This window comes from Perca flavescens, chromosome 13 (genome assembly GCF_004354835.1).
Source record: "Perca flavescens isolate YP-PL-M2 chromosome 13, PFLA_1.0, whole genome shotgun sequence".
Lineage (NCBI taxonomy): Eukaryota > Metazoa > Chordata > Actinopteri > Perciformes > Percidae > Perca > Perca flavescens.
Window position 1 is genome coordinate 14,979,773 of NC_041343.1, and position 22,747 is coordinate 15,002,519.

The 22,747-nt window shown below is 38.0% G+C and overlaps 2 protein-coding genes across 7 annotated transcripts; both read left to right on the forward strand.

Annotated features, from left to right (window-relative positions):
* Positions 1–2,290: 2,290 nt before the first annotated feature.
* Positions 2,291–7,059, forward strand: casr (calcium-sensing receptor). The gene is made up of 6 exons (XM_028596334.1): positions 2,291–2,484; positions 2,569–2,875; positions 3,129–3,968; positions 4,062–4,292; positions 5,704–5,827; positions 5,924–7,059. Exons 1-6 carry the CDS (start codon positions 2,291–2,293, stop codon positions 7,057–7,059), a joined length of 2,832 nt encoding a protein of 943 aa, XP_028452135.1.
* A 4,713-nt stretch (positions 7,060–11,772) lies between these two features.
* On the forward strand, positions 11,773–17,434 carry b4galt4 (UDP-Gal:betaGlcNAc beta 1,4- galactosyltransferase, polypeptide 4). 6 transcript variants are annotated; one of them, XM_028594471.1, is made up of 8 exons: positions 11,773–11,846; positions 12,968–13,127; positions 13,324–13,509; positions 14,110–14,342; positions 15,233–15,420; positions 15,608–15,730; positions 15,843–15,947; positions 16,068–17,434. In XM_028594471.1, the coding sequence occupies exons 2-8, from the start codon at positions 13,103–13,105 to the stop codon at positions 16,195–16,197; spliced, it is 990 nt and encodes a 329-aa protein (XP_028450272.1). In that variant the 5' UTR covers positions 11,773–11,846; positions 12,968–13,102; the 3' UTR covers positions 16,198–17,434. The 6 variants fall into 6 exon arrangements, with proteins under 6 accessions (XP_028450272.1, XP_028450273.1, XP_028450267.1 ...); XM_028594472.1 differs by having other exon boundaries at positions 13,351–13,509; XM_028594466.1 differs by having other exon boundaries at positions 12,968–13,509.
* The last annotated feature ends 5,313 nt before the right edge of the window (positions 17,435–22,747 follow it).

Here is a 22,747-nt window from a genome sequence, read left to right on the forward strand (position 1 = left end):
GAAGAGGGCCTTGAGGGCCTTGCCCCCCCCCCTTTACGCCCCTGGACCAATTTGGCGTTGGTGTAATCACAAGAGCCTCTCATTACTTGTGTTTGATCATTGGCCTCATCCTCCACATGAGGGCAGTGTGTCCAGCTCTGCTAATGCATCTTCTGCAAACGTTATAGTATTTCTGAATCTCCTGCTATGTTGAGGTCTGTATGTTATGGTCCAAATTTGCTTTTCTTTATTTATCATTGCTGGAGAGGGAGATGACTTTCTTCCAGCTGTAAAGATGATTAAAACAAATAAGAAACCATGAAGTAACTTTAGAGTACAGACTTTTATCCCAATGTGCCCAATGTCTCATGGAAACAGCATTGGGCTGTGTCACAGATAAGTCAACATGTTGTAAACTGAAATAGTTTTTACCGGAGACATATGCTTAGCAACAAATTGAAGAACTGTTTATCAGAGCATAAGGAAGCAGCTAATTGTTTGAGGACCATAATTGTGCAATCCACTGCTTCTAGGAGTTCATGCTGCAGCTCTTCTAGAAAATGCAATAAAAGATTAAATCTGCCTAGAAAACTGATCACTTAATATCAGTGACATGAGGATGTAATTTGAATGTGAATGTACATGAATAAAATTGCACTGTTGCACTTTGGACCTAATTTGAGATGTCTTTTTTTATTATTCATTTATTTTTTTAAATATACATTGAAAACATGTTTTGCTTGAAAAATAAATTCTATTTATTTATAATATGTGTAATAATACAGATACAAACATCCAGTTACACAACTTGAAATGCATGTTAATGGAGGCTGTAGACAAAAATAACCTTCACAACGTATCTCCTCAATGTCATATTCTATCTGGTGTTACTCAAAGTAGCTAGAGTGCATGATTGTATTCCTGTAATGGCGTGCTAATAGTAGATCATTTTTTAAATCTGCCAGGTTTTAGTTCAGGAGGAGTGAACAGTAAGTAGACTTCATTAGCTGAAGGAAATGGACTGCCCCTCTCCCTGTTAATGATTGATCTGCATAAAGAGGTTCAGAAGCTCACACCGTTGTCCAGTGAGAACATTCAGCACCTTGGATATTTTTGGCAAAAGGCCTTAAAAGCTGCGTATACCTGCAAATTAACTGTTTCAAGCTTATTTAAATCACACACTCAGAAGTTCAGGCGGTAAGTTTGATTCTGTGTTGTTTTCCTTGTGTGATGTTTTAATTGTTTTACTTTTGGAGTTAAAAAGCACCAAAAACTGTTTTACGGAATTCAGCCAGAGTACGCTTACTTTTTTTTAAGGATTAATCAGTTAAACAGATGATATTACGATCAATTACTTTGCTGATTATGCTTTTCTAGAAAAGATCAATGGGCTAATAATCTATTTTTATCACTTCAATTGTAATTTTGGCTTTTGTAAATTATTATTTACAAAAAGAAGACTTGGGAGACATGGGATACTAACATTGTACATTGGATAATTACATGATTATATTCTAAAATACTTTTGTTGGAAGTAATAATTGGTTAATATGGCAAACAGTGGCTGTTACATCCGTTTGTTACTTCATTATCACAGCTCTGCCCCAGCATTTTTCCAGCAGTAATAGCCAGTTGCAGTAGGCTTCTCTCCATGGCGACCTGGTTCACTGGCCACAGCATGAGGCCGAGCACTCGCAGGAAGGAGGGTCATTAGAGTGTGACTTCACCCATGTAAATCCAGAATCTATTTCGGTTCAGATAGATGTTTCAAGCAGCATGACTGCAGTGTTACTGAGGTGTAGAATGTTAAAAATCATCTCTTCTTAGAAACATTACTAGAGCAGGCAAAAAACTTATCCAAACTCTTAAAAACGTATGTAACTGCGTAGTCCTGCTGCTAGAGTAGGTAATAATAGCCTTAGGTCATGTTGGCTTTTAATACCATTCTCGCCCTTCGTCCCTGTGTATGTGGGAAAGTGAGCTTTTCACAAAGCACAATAATGATGTTTATGTTGTTGAATTATCAAGAAAATGCATCTCACTGCTGCTGATTCATTTTCCACTAAAACAAAGTTTCCCTTTATACATGTTTATTGTTAATAAAATTATATTGAATATGGGATGTGATTTTGGCCCATTTGGCTTCAAAAGCATGATGTTTTTTTTCTTCTTTTTTCTAGAGTCAGAGAATCTTCTCAGTGCAAACATGAATAACACAAAACAGCGCAGCAGCCAGTTCGCTGGGAGAAGATACTACTGAGAATACCTTCACTCTGGGGAATTGTAAAGAATAATCCTATCCATTAGAAAGATGAGAAAGATGAAACTGGTTCTGTATTACCTGATAGTGCTGGGGTCCACTGTTGTGATTTCAACTTATGGGCCCCATCAGTTAGCACAGATGACTGGTGATATTTTGCTTGGAGGTCTTTTCCCCATACACTTTGGTGTTGCATCCAAAGACCAAGACCTCGCAGCTCGGCCCGAATCGACACAGTGTGTCAGGTAACATTTTGAGACTGGTTTATATGATTTGATTGAATTAGTGTGCTCAACTTGTCGAAATCACTGCCTCGTTTGCATTTACAGGTTCAATTTCCGAGGTTTCCGTTGGCTACAGGCCATGATTTTTGCAATTGATGAGATAAACAACAGCAGTACTCTCCTGCCCAACATCACCCTTGGCTACAGAATCTTTGACACATGCAACACAGTGTCAAAAGCCCTGGAAGCTACACTTAGTTTTGTTGCCCAAAATAAGATTGACTCCCTGAATTTAGATGAATTTTGTAATTGCACTGATCACATCCCAGCAACCATTGCAGTCGTAGGAGCAGCTGGATCTGCAGTCTCCACAGCAGTCGCAAATCTACTGGGTCTTTTTTATATTCCTCAGGTGAGTAACTGAACAGTATCGGTAACACATCAATACTCGTGGCCTTACAACTGAGCAAATGTCACATGGAAACCCTGTATCCTAAAAATGATGTGCACCTAAAATGAATTTGCAGTGGAACACATTTTACAGGTAATGCCACATGGATGATGTGTTTTATCAACAAAATGAAAAAACTTTTATATTGAATAAAGATAATAAAGCAAGACACAATGAAAACCTGATAGATTACCTGAAATCTTTACCGTTTCAGATCAGCTATGCCTCTTCTAGTCGCCTACTGAGCAACAAGAAACAGTACAAGTCCTTCATGAGAACCATTCCAACCGATGAGTACCAGGCCACAGCCATGGCAGACATCATTGAGTACTTTGAGTGGAACTGGGTCATTGCTGTGGCCTCAGATGACGACTATGGGCGCCCAGGAATCGAAAAGTTTGAGAAGGAGATAGAGGAGCGAGACATCTGCATTCACCTTAATGAGCTTATCTCTCAGTACTTTGAGGATCATGAAATCCAAGCGCTGGCTGACAGAATTGAGAACTCAACAGCTAAAGTCATTGTTGTATTTGCCAGTGGCCCTGATATCGAGCCTTTAATCAAAGAGATGGTGAGGAGAAACATCACAGATCGTATCTGGTTAGCCAGTGAAGCATGGGCTAGCTCCTCTCTTATTGCAAAACCAGAATATCTTGATGTTGTGGCGGGTACAATTGGCGTCGCTTTGAAGGCAGGGCGTATATCTGGCTTTAGAGAGTTCCTACAAAAGGTCCAACCAAAGAGAGACAGTCATAATGAATTTGTCAGGGAGTTTTGGGAAGAAACCTTTAACTGTTATCTGGAAGACAGCCCGAGACAGCGAGAAAGTGAGAATGGCAGCACTAGTTTCAGGCCTTTGTGTACTGGTGAGGAAGACATCACGAGTGTTGAGACCCCGTACCTGGACTACACACACCTTCGTATCTCCTATAATGCGTATGTTGCAGTTTATTCCATTGCACAGGCCCTGCAGGACATACTCACCTGCACACCCGGACATGGACTCTTTGCCAACAATTCCTGTGCAGATATAAAGAAAATGGAAGCATGGCAGGTAAAATGTTGCACATTTACCCCAAAGCAAAGCAATTACATATCTAATCATTTGCCAGTTTGAATCATCCAAATGTGTGTTTCTGTGTCGCAGGTCCTGAAGCAGCTCAGACATTTGAACTACACCAACAGTATGGGGGAAAAGATGCAATTTGATGAGAACGCAGACATGGCAGCAAACTACACTATTATAAACTGGCACAGGTCTGCTGAACATGGCTCTGTGGTGTTTGAGGAGGTCGGATACTACAACATGCACATCAAGAGAGGAGCCAAACTGTTTATTGACAAGACAAAGATTTTGTGGAATGGATACAGTTCTGAGGTCAGTCAAACCTGTTCTGTAGAGGATGTTCCCATTAATTTTTTCAGTTTTTTCATCTGTTATTTAATGTATTTTTTTTAATTTTCCTGGCACAATCTACTTAGAATTATAAGCAGGTAAGGACATGTACATTATTACAATCCCTGCAGGGCCCAATTTCCCTTTAAACTTATGGCTAAAATGATTTAGCCCTTGGGCTTACAATGAAACATATATTTGCATTAAAGCTGCATCAACTGGATTGTTTTGTCCACTTTGGGGCAGCAGAACTAGCTGTAAATACAACTAATACATACTGTATTATCACCTCGTCAAATTGTTATGGCAAACATGTTAGCAAATATTGGCTTATATTATTTGCTAGTCGCTAACTTTGGCTGTCTTGGCAGGTATAAATATAGTGTTTTTATAACAGCTGGAAACAAGTTGATAAGAGTAGTGAGAGTGAACCAAACAGTAAGTGTGAGGGCCATAAAACCAAAACAATGAGAAGAAAGATGGTAAAACACTTTGTAGAGCTGAGGAAGGGAATAGCAGAGTTGTCTGAAAATTCTCTGTGGGTTTGTCACCACTAATACGTGACTGCCTTTGCATTACACATAGTGATTTGACCAATTGTTCATGAAGAAAATTGATTAGTGCAGCTTTAATTTGCTTTTAGGAAATGGACCCTGTTGTATTAATCATCTTGCAATTTATTGGATTTTTGTTCTTCTTCTAATACATGTATATATAAATATATTAAGAGTACATGATATATCGTTATGTCCCAGAAGCGGCTGAAATCACCAGAAGGTGCTTTGCTTCACTGCAACAATGGTCATTACGAAGTCCATCACTCTACATTTTTCTACTTTTGCATAATCAATTAACTCCAAAAACTCCTTAAAGATTTGTTCATGTACTACCAACACTGATTCATTTATTGTTGATCTGGAGATTAAATGTTGTAAACACAAATTCTACTATAAACAATACATTGTTTAATTTCAGAGTTGTATCTGTACATTTTAAATGTTGGTGAATATTTAAACGTTTCACTTCATTCTCATAGACTTTTGCTGTATTTATAATTCAGCATGTGAATACAAAAGACACCGAGTTCAGGAGAAGCCCTTGTAGTCTTGGATTTAAGGTGCCAACTATGAACACCAAGGTCCCTGGTGTAAATCTGACGGTCATTCTTTGTTAGAATATCATTACCCATCTTGCTCCTGACTTCCTGTTGTTTCTCTACTGTTGACTTGGTATTAAAATCATAAAATGCCCCTAAAATAGTTCACCCTTTTCCAAACTCACTAATTTTTAATTAATAAAACCCTACACCAATTACATTTGAACATATTATATTATAACTATAAAATGTCATTCTCTTTCTCATGCAACTGTTTTGTCTGTTTCTATCTCATAGGTGCCATTTTCTAATTGCAGTGAAGACTGTGAACCTGGTACAAGAAAGGGGATCATAGACAGTATGCCCACATGTTGCTTTGAATGTACTGAGTGCTCAGATGGAGAGTACAGTAACCATAAAGGTACCAAGATGCCAAATATTCACAATCTCATATCTACTAATGTTACACCTGGCTAATGTTGCACTTCTAACACAGATTTTTTATGTATATATACAGATGCCAGTGTTTGCACCAAGTGTCCAAATAACTCTTGGTCCAATGGGAACCACACATCCTGCTTCCTGAAGGAAATTGAGTTTCTCTCCTGGACAGAACCATTCGGGATAGCTTTGGCCATATGCGCAGTGCTGGGTGTTGTCTTGACAGCTTTTGTGATGGGAGTCTTTGTCCGATTTTGCAACACCCCAATAGTAAAGGCCACAAACCGAGAACTGTCCTATGTCCTCCTGTTCTCACTCATCTGTTGCTTCTCCAGCTCACTCGTCTTCATCGGAGAGCCACAGGATTGGACATGTCGTTTACGCCAACCTGCCTTTGGGATCAGTTTTGTTCTCTGTATCTCCTGCATCCTCGTGAAAACCAACAGAGTGCTTTTGGTATTTGAAGCCAAGATCCCCACAAGTCTCCATCGTAAATGGTGGGGATTAAACCTGCAGTTTCTGTTGGTGTTTTTGTGCACATTTGTCCAGGTCATGATATGTGTGGTCTGGCTTTACAACGCCCCACCTTCCAGCTACAGGAATCATGACATTGATGAGATAATTTTTATCACCTGCAATGAGGGCTCTGTGATGGCTCTTGGGTTTCTTATTGGCTACACATGCCTCCTGGCAGCTATATGTTTCTTCTTTGCATTCAAATCACGTAAACTTCCAGAAAACTTCACAGAGGCCAAATTTATCACTTTCAGCATGCTCATATTCTTTATTGTTTGGATCTCCTTCATCCCGGCGTACTTTAGTACATACGGAAAGTTTGTTTCAGCTGTGGAGGTCATTGCTATACTGGCATCTAGCTTTGGGTTGCTGGCCTGTATCTTCTTCAACAAGGTCTACATCATCCTCTTCAAACCCTCCAGGAACACCATTGAGGAAGTCCGATGCAGCACCGCAGCCCACGCTTTCAAAGTGGCTGCCAAAGCTACACTGAAACATAATACAGCTGCAAGAAAAAGGTCTGGCAGCATTGGTGAATCTTCTGCCTCAACTCCGTCCTCATCCATTAGCCTCAAGACCAACGGCAATGACTGCAACTCAACTTCAGGAAGGAATAAGCCAAGAGTGAGCTTTGGCAGTGGAACAGTTACTCTGTCCTTGAGTTTCGATGAGCCGAGGAGGAGTTCTCTAATGTAATAGCATAATGTGGATGTGTCAAACATCAGCTTCGTCAATCTCATTATTAGGCTGTACTTTTGGACTTTATTTTGAAATGTATTTACACATAGAACTTTTCATCTTCTCATTTTCTTAACATTTTGTCAGACAGATGATCAGTCTAACTAATATACTGTACTACCTGAATCCTGAGAATCTTAATATTTTCAGCATAATCTGAAGTACACTAAGCCTATTAATAATAATAATACAAGATTTTGTACAATTAAAAACATTATGTTAGATTCTTAAGTTTTTTTCTTTGGAGACGTTATATCTTATTTAGATTAGTGAACTTTTATTTCATCTATATATCTATCTATCTATCTACTGTATCTCGCTATTTTTCTATCTATCTATCTACTGTATCTGTCTATTTTTCTATCTATCTATCTATCTGTTTATCTATCTATCTATCCATTCTGATCCCCTCTCTAGAAAAAGGTCTGATCAAAAGTTACAGTGCAAAAAAAATTACAAATTCAATACAACCACAAAAGGCAAAACTGTGGAGCTCGTAAAACTTACAATTACTTGAATTACTTTGAACCATTCACATTGTAATACAGTAACTATCATAAACATGAAACAATGTGCCAGTATACAGTAAATAACCCAGATTCTCTCAGAAAAATAGATCTGAATAAAAGAAAAAACCCTGATCGAAACAGAACATTGATGGAAGTCTACGGGACATTTTGGTGTAGAGCTTTCAGAGAACTTGCAGCTTGCTTATCACAAGTCTGTGACAACTGCAAACAGTGCAGGCCTATATCACATGTTAATGTCATTCTCGCAATAGGCCTACACCACACAGTCATGTCCTTACTGAATGGAGGAGGTATTAGAAATGAGGGAAGAGCATCTTGGGGCAGGTACTGTTTATTCTGATCCACTCTGTATGATTGTCCAGTGTGAAGAATCCAAGTTGTAACTATTTCCTGAGCAGAAAAAACTCTTGAACTATGAAGTAATAATAGAACAATAAAATAATATGCATATTTATTATAACAATATGAAAGGGGCCCTTGTGTATTGAAATTAAATTCTAATTTTAAACACAGTACTTAGTACGTTATGATATTTTTACTTTTACTTACTGTAAGGATTTGAGATTTTTTTCTTTCACATAATTACCAATTAAAGGCTCCAGTAATGGGAGAGCAATACTTAATAATAGTTTTTCATTACATTAAATGTCATTTAAACTGATGCTTTCATCCAGAGGCAACTTACAATTTCTATATTTCGGAGTCACATGTCTCTGGAGCAACTAGGGGTTAAGTGTCTTGCTCAAGGACACATTGGTTGATGTATCGCAGTGGGAATTGAACCCAGATCACCCACACCAAAGGCATGTGTCATATCAACTGCAGTATTAAACCACCTCTTTTCCATGTTCAAAATATTCCCTAAGGCATTTGAGAACTTGTAAGGTTAAACAAATGAATGTGAGTAAGGGCTAGTTAAGGCTTAAACATTTATAGCTCGACAACGCCATCTTTGGAATTGCACCCAAGAAAATATTCCTTAGAAAAAATCTGCAGCAAAATCCACCACAAAGCGAGTGAGACAGAGTTAAGTCTTACCCTCAGCCCAACAGTCAAACTACAAAATACAATAGAATTACAGAAAACCAAAAGGAAACTAATCTTGAGTGAAATAAAAAGCAGAACATCACAATAGTAATTCAAGAAAAGATACCAATAATCAAATTAACTCAATAAAGAGTGATTTAATGTCAGGGAAAAGCAATAGAAAGTCAATGCTGTTTCTATGTTTTACTAAGGACCTTTCCAAAAGGGATACTCTCAGCAGTAGAAGGCACAAGAAAAAAGTAGATAAAAAGGCATTGAAGAGTGCAGGACCTCCCACATTGCTCAACAGGATGATGACATGCTGCGACAACCAGTATCATGGCTGACCTGAAGCAGGCTGAGGAGCAGCTGGACAACCGCCTCCTCTGTTGGCAGGAGGACAGGACCTTTATCCTCAGAGCCAGTGTAGCCCAGTATGCTGTCTATGTTTGATCTGCAGGGTGGGATGAGAAATATATTGGACAAACTGACCAGGAAACATTGCATGATGGGAGTGTTTGTCACAGTCGTGGTCCTGGCTAAGAGAAGAGGACACACAACTGCATACACAAATATTACACAACTAAATTTAAAATTCCTCCAACTCATTTAACTTAACAATCATCATTATTTACAAGAAGGCAGTGCTTTTATTAGCTATTCTAGTATTAAAGAGAAAGCTATATTTAACAAAATTGAAGAAAGACTATTTGAGCCTGCATTGTGTTTTGCACCTGTTTTCAGACTGCTCTAATTCTATGGATTTGCAACTGGACGTAACATTTCAGTTCAATATAGGCTTATCAATCTATATAATTTGAGTTGCTGAAGTCAGATACATGGCCTTGTTATTAATGTGAATAGCACTGTTAAAATATTGTAGCTATGCCATATTTTGTTTCCCTACTCAGCCATTTACAGCATGTGCTTAGCCCTGCCATTGATTAAAGGTTTTCCAGTTGCATGGAGCAAATTAATATATATATTCTAGTTATTGTCAAGATACTGTCATGTAACTATAAAAAAGAACATATATATACACTACTGGTCAAAAGTTTTAGAACACCCCAATTTTTTAGTTTTTTATTGAAATGTTAGCAGTTCAAGTCCAATGAATAGCTTGAAATTGTACAAAGGTAAGTGGTGAACTGCCTGAGGTTAAAAAAAAAAAAAAAATGTACATTTCAGTATTTTACAAAAAGGCCTTTTTCAGGGAACAAGAAATGGGTTAACAACGTAAAGCTGTTCTGCAGCAATGGAGGTTGATCAAGCTTTGAATATTTATAATTGTTTGTATAAAAGTATTGTTGGAACACACTGTGGTACCATACCCTCGTGAGCATTATTTGAACAGTATTGTACTGCAGAAAGTAGTGTGTTGTTATAAAAATGGCGGGAAAAAGGCAATTAACAATGGAAGAGAGACAGACCATCACAACACCTAAGAATGTTGGTCTTTCCTACAAAGAAATTGCGAAGAAAGTCAAGGTGTCAGTGAGTACAGTATTCTTCACCATCAAAAGGCACTTAGACACTGGGGGAAACTCTGACAGGAAGAGGTCTGGCAGACCCAAAGCCAAAACAGAATCAGAAGACAAGTTTCTGAGAGTCAACAGCTTGCATGATAGGCGGCTCACAGGACAACAGCTTCAAGCACAGCTTAATAGTGGTCGTAATAAGCAAGTCTCAGTTTCAACTGTAAAGAGAAGACTTCGAGCTGCAGGTTTGATCGGTCGAGTTGCAGCACGAAAGCTAATGCTAAGATGTCAGAATAAGAAAAAGAGGCTTGCCTGGGCCAAGAAACATCGTCAATAGACTACTGAAGACTGGAAGAAGGGGTTATGGACTGATGAATCAAAATTTTTAATCTTCGGTTCATCACGCAGGATTTTTGTACGCCGTCGAGTAGGCGAAAGGATGGTTCAGTGTGTGACATCAACTGTCAAACATGGAGGAGGAAGCGTGATGGTCTGGGGCTGTTTTGCTGGATCCAGGGTCCAGGGATTTGTACAGAGTGAAAGGCACCCTGAACCAAAACGGCTACCACAGCATTTTGCAGTACCCTCTGGTATGCACCTAGTTGGTCAAGGGTTCATCCTACAGCAAGATAATGACCCAAAACATAAGTCCAAGCTATGCCACAACTACCTTAGGAAAAAAGAACAAGATGGTAAGCTTAAACATGGAGTGGCCAGCACAGTCACCAGACTTAAACCCCATTGAGCTGGTTTGGGATGAACTGGACAGAAAAGTGAAAACAAAGAAACCTACAAGTGCCACACATTCATGGGAACTTCTGCAACAGCGTTGGGAAGAACTTTCTGAAGAATATTTGATTTCCATTGTAGAAAGAATGCCAGCTGTTATATCTGCCAAAGGGGGCTACTTTGATGAGTCAAAAATTTAGAATACATTTTGGTTTATAAATTGATTCTGTGATTTATTTTTTAACTTAAATTGTTCATTTGTTCTATTCTTTCATTTCAGAGTACAATAAGACATTGAACTGCATGAATTTCAATAAAAACCTGGAAAAATTGGAGTGTCCTAAAACTTTTGACCAGTAGTGTATATCAACTTTATTTTGTAATTATAATATATAAAGTTGGGGCAAAATAGTTGCAAAATATGTAAATCAATGTTAAGCCTGTGGTGCCTTTATTATTATTATTATTTTATTTTTTTTAAACAACACAACAGAAGTATCCATACAAAACATGTACCATGCTTTGAGCTTCATCAAGCCACGCATAAAAAGCAATGACATCCTGTTTGTTGATGCTGCCTTCAAAATCAAGGGGCTGCTGCTGTTTGTGAATCTCACAGTTTCAGTAGAATTAAATAGTATGCACAGACATTTTGAGGTAGCCTAGCTATCTGCTGATTACGGCACACATTTTTGAAAATCTTTTGAAGATTATTTTGAGGATGTTATACCCATATATCATAGTTGTCAGCTTAATGAGCTTAATGAATCACTTGCAAAACTGCAAAACAAAGATACACTTGCGACTTGATGGAAAGAAATTACTTTTACTGAAAACCGTTTTCGCTGCAAGGAATTTCCCGAAGTTCAGTGCGAAAGCTTTTATTGTGAAATATATCCAGCAGAAGTATTGTATTGTGTATTTTATGTTTATTTGATACAGTGTTGTCGTTTGCTCCTGGGATGGTGTGTCTACTAGCTAGGTAAGATGGCCAAACCACTCGTATCTCTAAAATCAGGAAAGGAAAGTAGCTACTCGCTTGCGTTTCACTGATATAAGGCCATATTTAGTTTGGGCTCGACACTGTGCGACTGTCAACCTAATGCTAAAATGTAACTTGTACAGCAATTTGCCGTAACTCTATCCGCATTCGTCAGGTAGCTAACAGCTAGCTACGCTAACTCTGCTCATCAGGGCACAGCTGCAGCCAGTTCTTGAAACAAATGTGATCTTTTACTGTTATAAAACATGACCAGTAATCAGGCGGAGCTGTCAGCGATGTAAACCGAGTCATGCATCTTTACGTGAGTAACGCTAACGTTAATGTTAGCTAGATATCATGGTGTTGCTCAGAGCTGATAGTTTGTCACTGTCAATCGTAGTGTAAAAAAAAGCTAAAATTGCCAAGGTTGTACTCTTTAATACGTTTTCCAACAGCCAATACTTGACAATGAATACTATACTAACGTTAGTTTAATGCGTTATGTGCTCATGGTGGTTACATTTCTCTGTTTTATAACCTGGGGAGCGTTGCCTTGCTATTTTATATTGATATCTTGTATCATGATGCATTATATTTCCTGTATTTGTTACAGTGTGGAAATGCATGGCCAATAACGTACTTGTTTCATTATTGTAAACTGGATATCTTGGTTTGAACTGCTGATCGGACAAAACAAGTAATCGAAATATTAATCAATATTTAAAATAAGCTATGGATAGTTGATAGATTAATAGTAAAAGTCAGTAGAAAGGCGAGGGTTTGCAATGTTGTTTTATATCTATGGTGATACTAAACTTTGTCTGAGGAACAGAAAAAGTCAGGTGTATAATATGAAAGAGCTTCCTGATTGGTGGTTTCAGTTACTGGGTGTGAAACCACCAATCAGGAATCTCTTTCAGTGGTGTAACGGAATCAAGAAAACGAGGAACTAACATCTCATCAGGTGTTTTTTGTTGTGTGGAAAGTAATGTAGATATCCCTTAAAAACTAGAACCTGCCCTGTCAGGGTGTAGTTTGGCATGAGAAGATAAGTGATTATGATGCAAAAAATGACAACCGTTCTTGGCAGTAACATATTTTCTCTCAAAATCAATCTACAGTTGTCGGAGAACAGAGGAAGTTTTGGCCTCACCTCCTGAAACTGGATTTTGAGGGTTCAGCGATGGATTTTCACCAATAACTTTAACCTTACTTTACAGTGTTCATATACTTGATTCACTGTATAGTTCTGCAGCATGTTTCATCGCCATGGGATGACCGGTTAGTGGAACTGTGGCTGTCAGTAATTTAGCTGAAATGTCCTGCAGGGTGGAAATATCTTACTAACTGATAGCACCTACAGTTGCAACAACTGTTTCATATCAGCGCAGTTACACAGCCATGGGCTTCTTATCGCCTCTGTGCAAGATTTTGCGGAGGGGGAAATATTTTGTACTGCTCCTTCTTTTGCTCTCAGTGCTCGCATGGATTGCAACTTTTTCAGGCGAAACAGTGAAACGTGGCCGGGTTTTCTCCGCCACACCAAAAACTCTTGTCAAAGGAGACAGTCTGAGGGATAAACTCAACACTTGGACAGAGGCACCCGATCTCTTGAATACTCCACCCCCGAAAGTAGAATGCCCTCAGGAGTCACCATTGCTACGTAAGTATACATCAAAGTGCAGTTTAAAGAGGTGACCAACTTAATGTGTATATAATGTTTTTGATTTAGCCGGGTTTCTCAGGAGTAATGTAAAATCTATCTGCTTATGGTGTCCGAGCTCTTGCTAAATCGCAGTGATTTGTTTGGTATTTTTTTTTTTTCCTTGCTGTAAGTTCTCCACTTTCACACTGACTCCGTGACCACGTACATGAAAGAAAGGCAGAGTAGATAACTGAACTGCCACTGTATGTAGCGAACCAGACAAGGGTTAGTGCCAATCATTAATCTGCGATGTCACCTTGAACAGTAGTGACTACAGCAGAGTTGTTAGTTTCTCAAAACTGAAGTAATGGTCGATTGTGCTGTGCGTAATTATAGATGATTTTGATTTGTAAGTACATGTTTTTCAAAGCCCCAGTATTTATCAGCCCCCCAGTGTTTATCAGCATTATAATCTTAAAACACTTGTGAATTGTGTTTACATGTTGTCTGTCCTGTATAGGTTTCAAAAAGGGAGCAAAATAAATAGTTTGAAAATGTGACATTTATTGTGTTATGAATCACACTCAGATTTCTGTTTGAATTTGTGAACTTCCACAGAGGGAGCTCTGAAGCTGTCCTTTGAATCCTCTCTGAAACTGAAGGATGTGGTGAGTGACAACAAAGGAGTGACTGAAGGCGAGTATGAGCCCTCAGACTGCACAGCGAGGCAGAGTGTAGCAATCCTCATCCCTCATCGCAGCAGAGAGAGGCACCTGCTGTACCTGTTGCACCACCTGCACCCCTTTCTGCAGAGGCAGCAGCTACACTACGCCATTTATGTCATCCAACAGGTATACATGCTCCACATTATGCAGTTACCCTTACAAATGGCAAGGAAAACCAAACAACTGACTAGTTGCTCAATGTTTCACTCTAAATAACTGAAATCCGTTTCAGTCAGCAGTCTTCTTTAAAGAGTTTGTGAGAGCAACCACTCATGTTCAGTGATGCACAAACTACACTGCTGCTGAAAAACAAGAAGAAACTAGTCAGGCAAAACATTTTTACATACCAAAGGCAAATCATCTGCAACCAAATAATGTTCTCAGTACTCTGAAAAAGAAAGAATCATTATCAGTAACTCCAAGGCGGAAGGTTATACCAATGTGTTAAAATAGATTCATGCAAATCAAAAGTGTGTCAGAAGCTCTGGTTAAATTATCTTATAATTTGAATGCAGTGTTTGGACTTGTGTGTGTAAAGCAAAATATTTATCCAGAATAGTTTATTAGTTTTTGGTATGAAATGCTTTATAATGTTGCCGTTCCTATGTGATCATCTGGTTCCATACTGAGGTAGTGTCTGGTTTTCATGGTGGTTACTTGTAAAAAATCAACAGGAATAAATCACGTTAAACTCCTTTTAAATGTACCTGCTAAGCAGTCTATTTGCCTATAATAGTTTGAATGTTATTACGCCACTGCTACAATGAAAGTTATTAATTAACTGGCTCACACAAGCAGCATTGAATAATTTTCTGAGCTGCAGCTGTTTGGTAGGTGACCCTGTGCTCTGACCCTCCTACATATTACATTTATTTCAATAGATGTATTTTTTTCAATGGATAAAGCATTATGAGACATCCGATACCACATACGAACACTGACTTCTTCACTGAACTTTGAACTGTACAGACAACAGCAAATTGTAATTTTTTTATTGTGTTTTTTGTTTTTTAAAGGCTGGTGATGCGACGTTTAACCGTGCCAAGTTACTCAATGTCGGGTATTTGGAAGCACTGAAGGACTACAGTTGGGAGTGCTTCATCTTCCATGATGTGGACCTGGTTCCTGAAAACGATCACAACTTATATGTCTGTGACAAGCAGCCCAAACACTTGGTGGTTGGCCGGAACGCCACAGGATACAAGTAAGTATATGACTTAGAGTAAACTTACTGTAAGTCATGAGTCAGCAGTTACACTTTACAGTATATTACCCTTGTGAATAAACAACACAATATTAATGGATAGCAGTCTCCTCAGGCCTGACATTATCATGAAAGCTCTGTTATAAAGAAAGAACTGTAATCTTTCTCAATATTCTTCCACTCTCAGGCTGCGTTACAAAGGCTACTTTGGCGGAGTCACAGCTATGACCAAAGAGCAGTTTCTTCAAGTGAATGGATTCTCAAACACTTACTGGGGTTGGGGCGGAGAAGATGATGACCTTCGCATCAGGTGAGATGCAAGTGAAAACAGTATTAAGTGTTTCTTTTGATCACATCTGGAGCAGATTTAGTATATTCCTTAATTGATTCACTGATACATATGGGTCTGCTGTGTCGCGCAGAGTTGAGCTGCAGAAAATGAAGATTGTGCGGCCACCCGCTGATGTAGCTCGCTACACCATGGTGTTTCACAAACGGGACAGTGGCAATGAAATAAACAAAGACAGGTCAGTAAATGCAGAGACAGGGATAATGTGTTTTAGCACATTATTGGTTAATTAAATGTATGCATCCAGAGTCGTGCTGCAAATGTAATCTCTTCAATAATTCTTTTTTTTGTTTCCCAGGATGAGATTGTTAGGACGAACACCGCAGGTATGGAGAAAGGATGGACTGAACAGCTGCTCATATAAGACTATGTCGGTAGAGAGGCTTCCTCTTTATGTGAATGTAACTGTGGACATTGGTAAGCCATAGAGTTGAGATTTCAAACCGTAAGCCTTGCTGTGACTACAAAATATTTTTATATAGTATGTTTAGGCCATTGAGTGCACAAAAGCTACTATGTGGTGTGTAAAACACCATATTAAGCACACAAATGCACATTGTTTTGATTAGTTTATATATCAGACTTAAGTTAAGATGGCAACTACATCTTTGCACATTTTTGCATACTTTCTGCCTTAATTTCTTCATATTGTGACCAGCCTGTACAAAAATTAAACAGTTTTTTCTTTCAAGTAATGATTGGCCTTGGTCAAATAAAGAAGTTGCTGACATCCAGCTGCCAGACTTCGATTAATTTATGCATATGCCTAATTATTTGGCCTACATTATATGGTACAGCATAAAACATGCCAATGTTATATAAAAAAACATGCACACATTGACAATGTGTATTTTGTGTGCTTCATTCTGTTGCAATTACTTTTTCTTTAGCCCCTACACACAAGCGGGGCAGGACGTTTAATATTTCTAGTAGCACATAGCATGTAGTGACCTCACATATTTCCCAGAATTCTAATCAGATAGGAGATAACTGAGAACACCCCTTCGGTGTGCAGAGCCTTGAAGATTAAGTTAATGTTTAGGTTTGATTCAAGGCAATGAAATGTTTGATAGCTTACTAGACGTGTTTCATTGACACTGACATGTTCATATCACAAACGTAGAAGTAGAAGATCTGATTTAAGTAGATCCGTTCATCAGAGTAATGTGCATTAAAGATGCAGTAATTGATTTTGGATTAGTAGATGGCAGAAGGACAAAACAAACTAACAGCAACAGGGCCTTGAAATACTATTAGCTTATAAGTTTATAGCAAACTAATGCCTACCCATTACAGTACCTATATTTATAAAAAAGAAATAAAAGTATAATCCCCTTTAGACTTGTCATGGTTTATTGTTTTACAGTAGATGTAATTAGTTTCTTTTAGACACAGATCAATTAAAACATTTTTAGGTCAAATGCATCTATATTTACGGGATCCAGCCGTTGGTTAGTCAGTTTTTTTAACGAGACGACCAAACATAAAGCCGACAATATAAAGCATCTGCGGTTTCTGGTGTTTGTTGATGGAGGACAATATAAATAATATTAATTAAATCCTAGTAATCTTAAATTGCTCATTTTCGGAGGTCTTCTCATCTAAAACTTGCCAGTAATATTACTGCTCTGTATTATAAAGTGAGTGCATTTAAAAAAAAAAAAAGAAGCAAACATAATTACTTTGAGTATAGAAGGACAATATAGTTTTGCATCAGTCATACAGCACATAGTCTCGCTTTGCCAGACCCTCCTCCAAAGCGCGCTGGAGGAGAGTCTGGCTACTCCACATAGCATTTGGGGATGGGAGGAAAATGTGCTCTGGTTTATTGGGAATTTTTTAAACCAATCCCAATCGTCTTGTGTGGTGCTAGGCACCGGAGAAAAGCTGCGGTGCCGCTGCAAAATGGGCTTAGAAGTACCTTGTTTTGGCGTAACGTGTACGTTTAAAAGTTGTTTTAGTTGTGCAACAGAAAACTCAGATTGGACAGATAGTCTAGCTAGCTGTCTGGATTTACCCTGCAGAGATCTGAGAAAAGGTGTAACCATAGTCCCCATAAATCGACCGGAGTATAAAATGGCAACGGAGCAATCCTGGAAGTGGAACGCCGTTGATATAGACTATACACCACATAACAGAGGAACCTTGTGTGCAGAAGGCAGAAAAACTGAAGGGAAAGCAATAATATATGTAGGGCTGATCATATCAAGTGATATTCAATTGAAATATGTTATTGTGAAAATCTATCATATTGATATTGGTCAACTATTAGAAGTTCCTTTTTCTGCTCTTAGGATTTGGTAGGCACGGTAAACATCTGCTCTTGAATCTACTGTACCTACATTAGTATTAGTATTTTTAGTATTAAACTAAAGAAAAGGCTTGTGCTGCCTTGTGCCAACTGGCTTTATTTCCAGAACTTAATAACCTTGGCCATCTTTGGATGAACAGGGGTTTTGTCTAAAGTAGTTTTGTGAGCCATAATAATGATATATTATTTCCTATACTTTTTTATATATATAAGGCCTTACATACTTGGTTTGTAAGCAGGAAGTAATGGGTGGTGGACTCTTATTTATTACCTTAACATATTTAGGATAATGGTAGTCTTTTGACACCGATCAATATAACTTCTTCTGTTATCATATGTGAAGAAATGTCAGTCTAGATGAATCTGCATACTTATGCTTTTGATTATTGCATCCTGCCTAGAAATCGTCAGATACGCTAATATCAAATTTGTTTAAAAATTATTAATTATTAATAACTATTGTTTTACTTAATTTATATTTTAAGGGTAGTGTAGCTGCCGATATGTTACAACTTTTTTCTTTATTTATTTGACCAGCAAATCTTAGATCTTTCAAGACTGAGCAATATTAATAACTACAATGACAAATATGGTTACAGTTTATTTGAGCCACTCCTCTTTATATTTTCATATTCATAACTGTTAGACTAGAGCTTCATAATAACTACAGGTTGCTCTAAATGTCACACTGTTGATGAACTGATCACTTTTAAATCTGCAGTATGCTGTAGCCATTTTAAAGCTCTTGGGAGATACATTCATGGTCGCATCTCAAACAAATGAATGTTTTAGGGGTTGTTTTTCTACTCTGGGTTGAAAACCTTTACATGTAAAAATATTGTTCAACTACACCTGTAAGATTTTGTAAAATGATCAACAAAGAAAATTGTGGTAATATTGTAGCATCAAACATTTTTTATTTGTATTTGTACTTAATATGAATCATTGCATAAAATGTAAAGTGAAACAGAGGGTGTAATTTAGTTGATTTGTTTTGAATGTTTGTATGTTGATTTTGGGAAGATTTGTCATGTTTTGTTTGTGTTGATGGGATAACCCAGCTCATGTCAGAGAAGGAGATTATGCATTTCACTTTTAATATGATTATTTTCTCTTTAAAACACAATAAATAGTATTTTTATTATGAATAGTCTCATGGTATTGTGTTAAAGGGCAAGAATCTACAGTTTTGGCTCTACAATTCTGGTTTATCTGATAAGATATGCACTTAAATATGGCAGTATACAGTATTGAACGCGTCAACATGTTTCTCAGTAAAGATATTTCTGATGGGGCTATCAGCATGACATTTTCACCAGATGTCCGTAACATCCCAAGTAATCCACACATACAAAGATATCAAAATAAATAAGTTCATAAATTAAGTTGTGTGTAATAAAGTGAAATGACACAAGGAAAAAGTATTGAACACACTTGCTGGAATTTATTTAATACCTAGAAAAGCCTTTGACAGCTTCAAGACGCCTCCTGTATGAAGAAACTAGTCGCACACATTGCTCAGCTGTGATTTTTGCCCATTCTTCCACACAAACTGTCTTCAAATCTTGAAGGTTCCCGGGGACATCTTTTATGAACCTCTTCTTTCCAGAGGTTTTCAATTGGATTCAAGTTGGGTGATTGACTGGGCTATTCTAACAGCTTGATTTTCTTTCTCTGAAACCAATTGAGAGTTTCCTTGGCTGTGTGTTTGGGATCATTGTCTTGCTGAAATGTCCACCCTCGTTTCATCTTCAGCATCCTGGTGTATGGCAGCAGATTCTTATGAAGAATGTCACGGTACATTTCTCCATTCATCCTTCCTTCAATTATATGAAGTCTGCCAGTGCCAGATGCTGAAAAACAGCCCCACACCATGATGCTCCCACCTCCAAACTTCACTGTTGGTATGGTGTTTTTAGGGTGATGTGCAGTGCCATTTCTCCTCCAAACATGGTGTATGCTATGACAGCCAAAGAGTTCAATTTTGGTCTCATCTGACCTGATAATATTTTCCCAGTATGTCATTGGCTTGTCCAGATGTTGTGCAGCAAACTTTAAGCGAGCTTCTACATGCCTTTTCTTGAGCAGTAGTGTGTTGCGTGGTGTGGGTGCATAGAGGCCATGGCAGTTGAGTGCATTACTAATTGTTTTCTTTGAAACAACTGTACCTGCTTCTTCCAGGTCTTTCTGAAGATCTTTTAGAGTGGTCCTTGGTAAGTATTCTATGGACTCCTCTGTCAGAAATCTTGCGAGGAGCACCTGGTCGTGGCCGGTTAATGGTGAAATTATGTTCTTTCCACTTCCAGATAATGGCCCCAACAGTGCTCACTGGAACTTTCAGAAGTTTAGATATTCGTCTGTAACCAATGCCATCCGTATGTTTTTCTACAATAAGCTTTCGAAGGTCTTGGGACAGCTCTTTCCTTTACCCATCATGAAATGAGTGACACCTCGTTAATGAGAAACCTTTTTATAGGCCATCAATTAGGACTAATCCAGTTGATATTAATTTGCACTAATAGGGGTCCGGATTGCTTCCTAAATACTGACAGATTTCAGCTGGTTCATTGGATTCCCATGCCTTTTTACACCCCTTTTTTTTCATGTTTTCAATATTTATTCCCATTATCATTCCACTTTATTACACATAACTTTTGTCATGGACATACATGTTTTGATTTCTGTATGTGTGTGTGGATTACTTGGGTTGTTACTGACATCTGGTGAAAATTTCATTCCAATAGCCCCATCGGAAATATATTTACTGAGAAAAATGTTGACGCGTTCAATATTTATTTTCCCCGCTGTATATATGTTTTTCTGTGGATAGTTTTAGGATAAAACAAAACCCTGTAAAAAGCTTATTTGTGCTTATGTAGAGTACCATAAATAATAGCATTGTATTAATATTATATGGAATTAATGTTACTGTATGATGGTACAGTGTATTGCATATAATGGCCACCAAGATGGCAACAGCCTGCAGTACATATATCTGACCATTGGAGGGCCTTGAGAGCACACTATCCAGTATTAGAAAACTTGTCCTTGTTGACTATGGAAAGATTGCTTTTATTGCCAGGCAATTTGCACAGCAGTAGCCTGAATTCATCACGATAACAAAATAACAACCCAGTTAAGTCTATTGGTTTAAATGTGGGAAGATGTCACCCACAGCACAAGCATGGACCATAAACCATATGTACGCTAAAGAAAGCAAATTTTCGAAATATAAAATACATAAATGGCAAATTGAAACACATTTTTTCCTCATTAAACTGTTTGACCTAAAAAACAACAACAACAAAAGACTGAATAAATATTCTCCAGCTTTTTAATATGAATGTAATGAAAGTATGTATGTTGCCAGTTGTCGTGTGATTGTTAGGGACTTATTATTGGCGAGAGGAGAGATACTGAGTGTGAATATAGACTATGGCATCCCAAACATGATGTTGTAATTTCTACTCTCTGGTATTTAACAGAAGCTAAATTATGCTGCAGAAATTCCACAACATTGCATCCCTTTGAGGACAAGAAGAACATGTACTAAAAAGTAAAGAATTACCCCTTATTATAGATAGAATGAAAGGTCTTCTCAGCATAGACCTTTTTTTTTTTTTTTTTTACCAGTGCAAAGAAAGAGCGGGATGTCTGAGGCTTTGTATGGACAAAATGATGTCATCTCCTCTTCCTATGGTGCAGAAAGAAAGCTTTGTCTTGTTAAGGCCAGGCCCCGTCATCTAGATCACATGTGACATTCAAGCACAACAATATCAACTCTGCAAGTCAGAACACTATGATCTACTCTACAAAATAGTCCTAATATGTTAAACTGCCAGGGTGCCTACAATGTGTTTGTTTGTTTTATTTGGATCCCCATTAGCTTCAGCATAAGCTAAAAGCTGTTCTTCCTGAGGTCCTACAATGTGTAATATATTGTTCCTGTGTAGGAATTCACCAGTGGCATAAGTGGAAAAGCAATATATGTGTGCTTTAAACTTGGATGACTTCATATGTGTTCTTAAAAGATTTAACTATTGGATGGAAAGTAAACTATTTTTTTAAATGAATAATGCCTGACCATGTCAAATTATTTCATTGCTGTATTTCAGGACAGCTCAGTGGTACCTCTGTACAACACAAAGGTCCAGCGTCCTTTCTGTGTGGAATTTACGTTTCCTCTGGGTGAAAATAACTCCATAGTACTCCACTTTTCTCCCAAAGTTCAATCACCGAAGGCTTGAATCATGTGGACGCGCGGACAGTTTTGTTGTCATTACTTCGAATTCATCATGGGGGCGACAGAATCTATGCACTATAGCTTTAAAACTGCTTTAATGAACATTTTTATACAAACAAATGATTAAATGACTACTTGTATGTGAAAGGAGTCAGTAGTGAAGAATCCACATAGAAATATCACCTTACTGTAGTTTTCGGTCTGTTAGCTTGTTTTGGTTTTCTGGCCTGCAAGTTTATCGTTTTGGTTCTCTCACATCGCTCTCATTAGTGTCGTTTTAGGCCGCAGCAGTTAGCTGTTTTTAGCAAAAAAAAATCTCTGATAAACCCACTGTACACTACTGCCTGGCATTAAACATGGGACAATGTTAGCGGATAGCTGGTGAACATCAGGGGCGCTGGAAGGATTCTATTTCATAGTACCC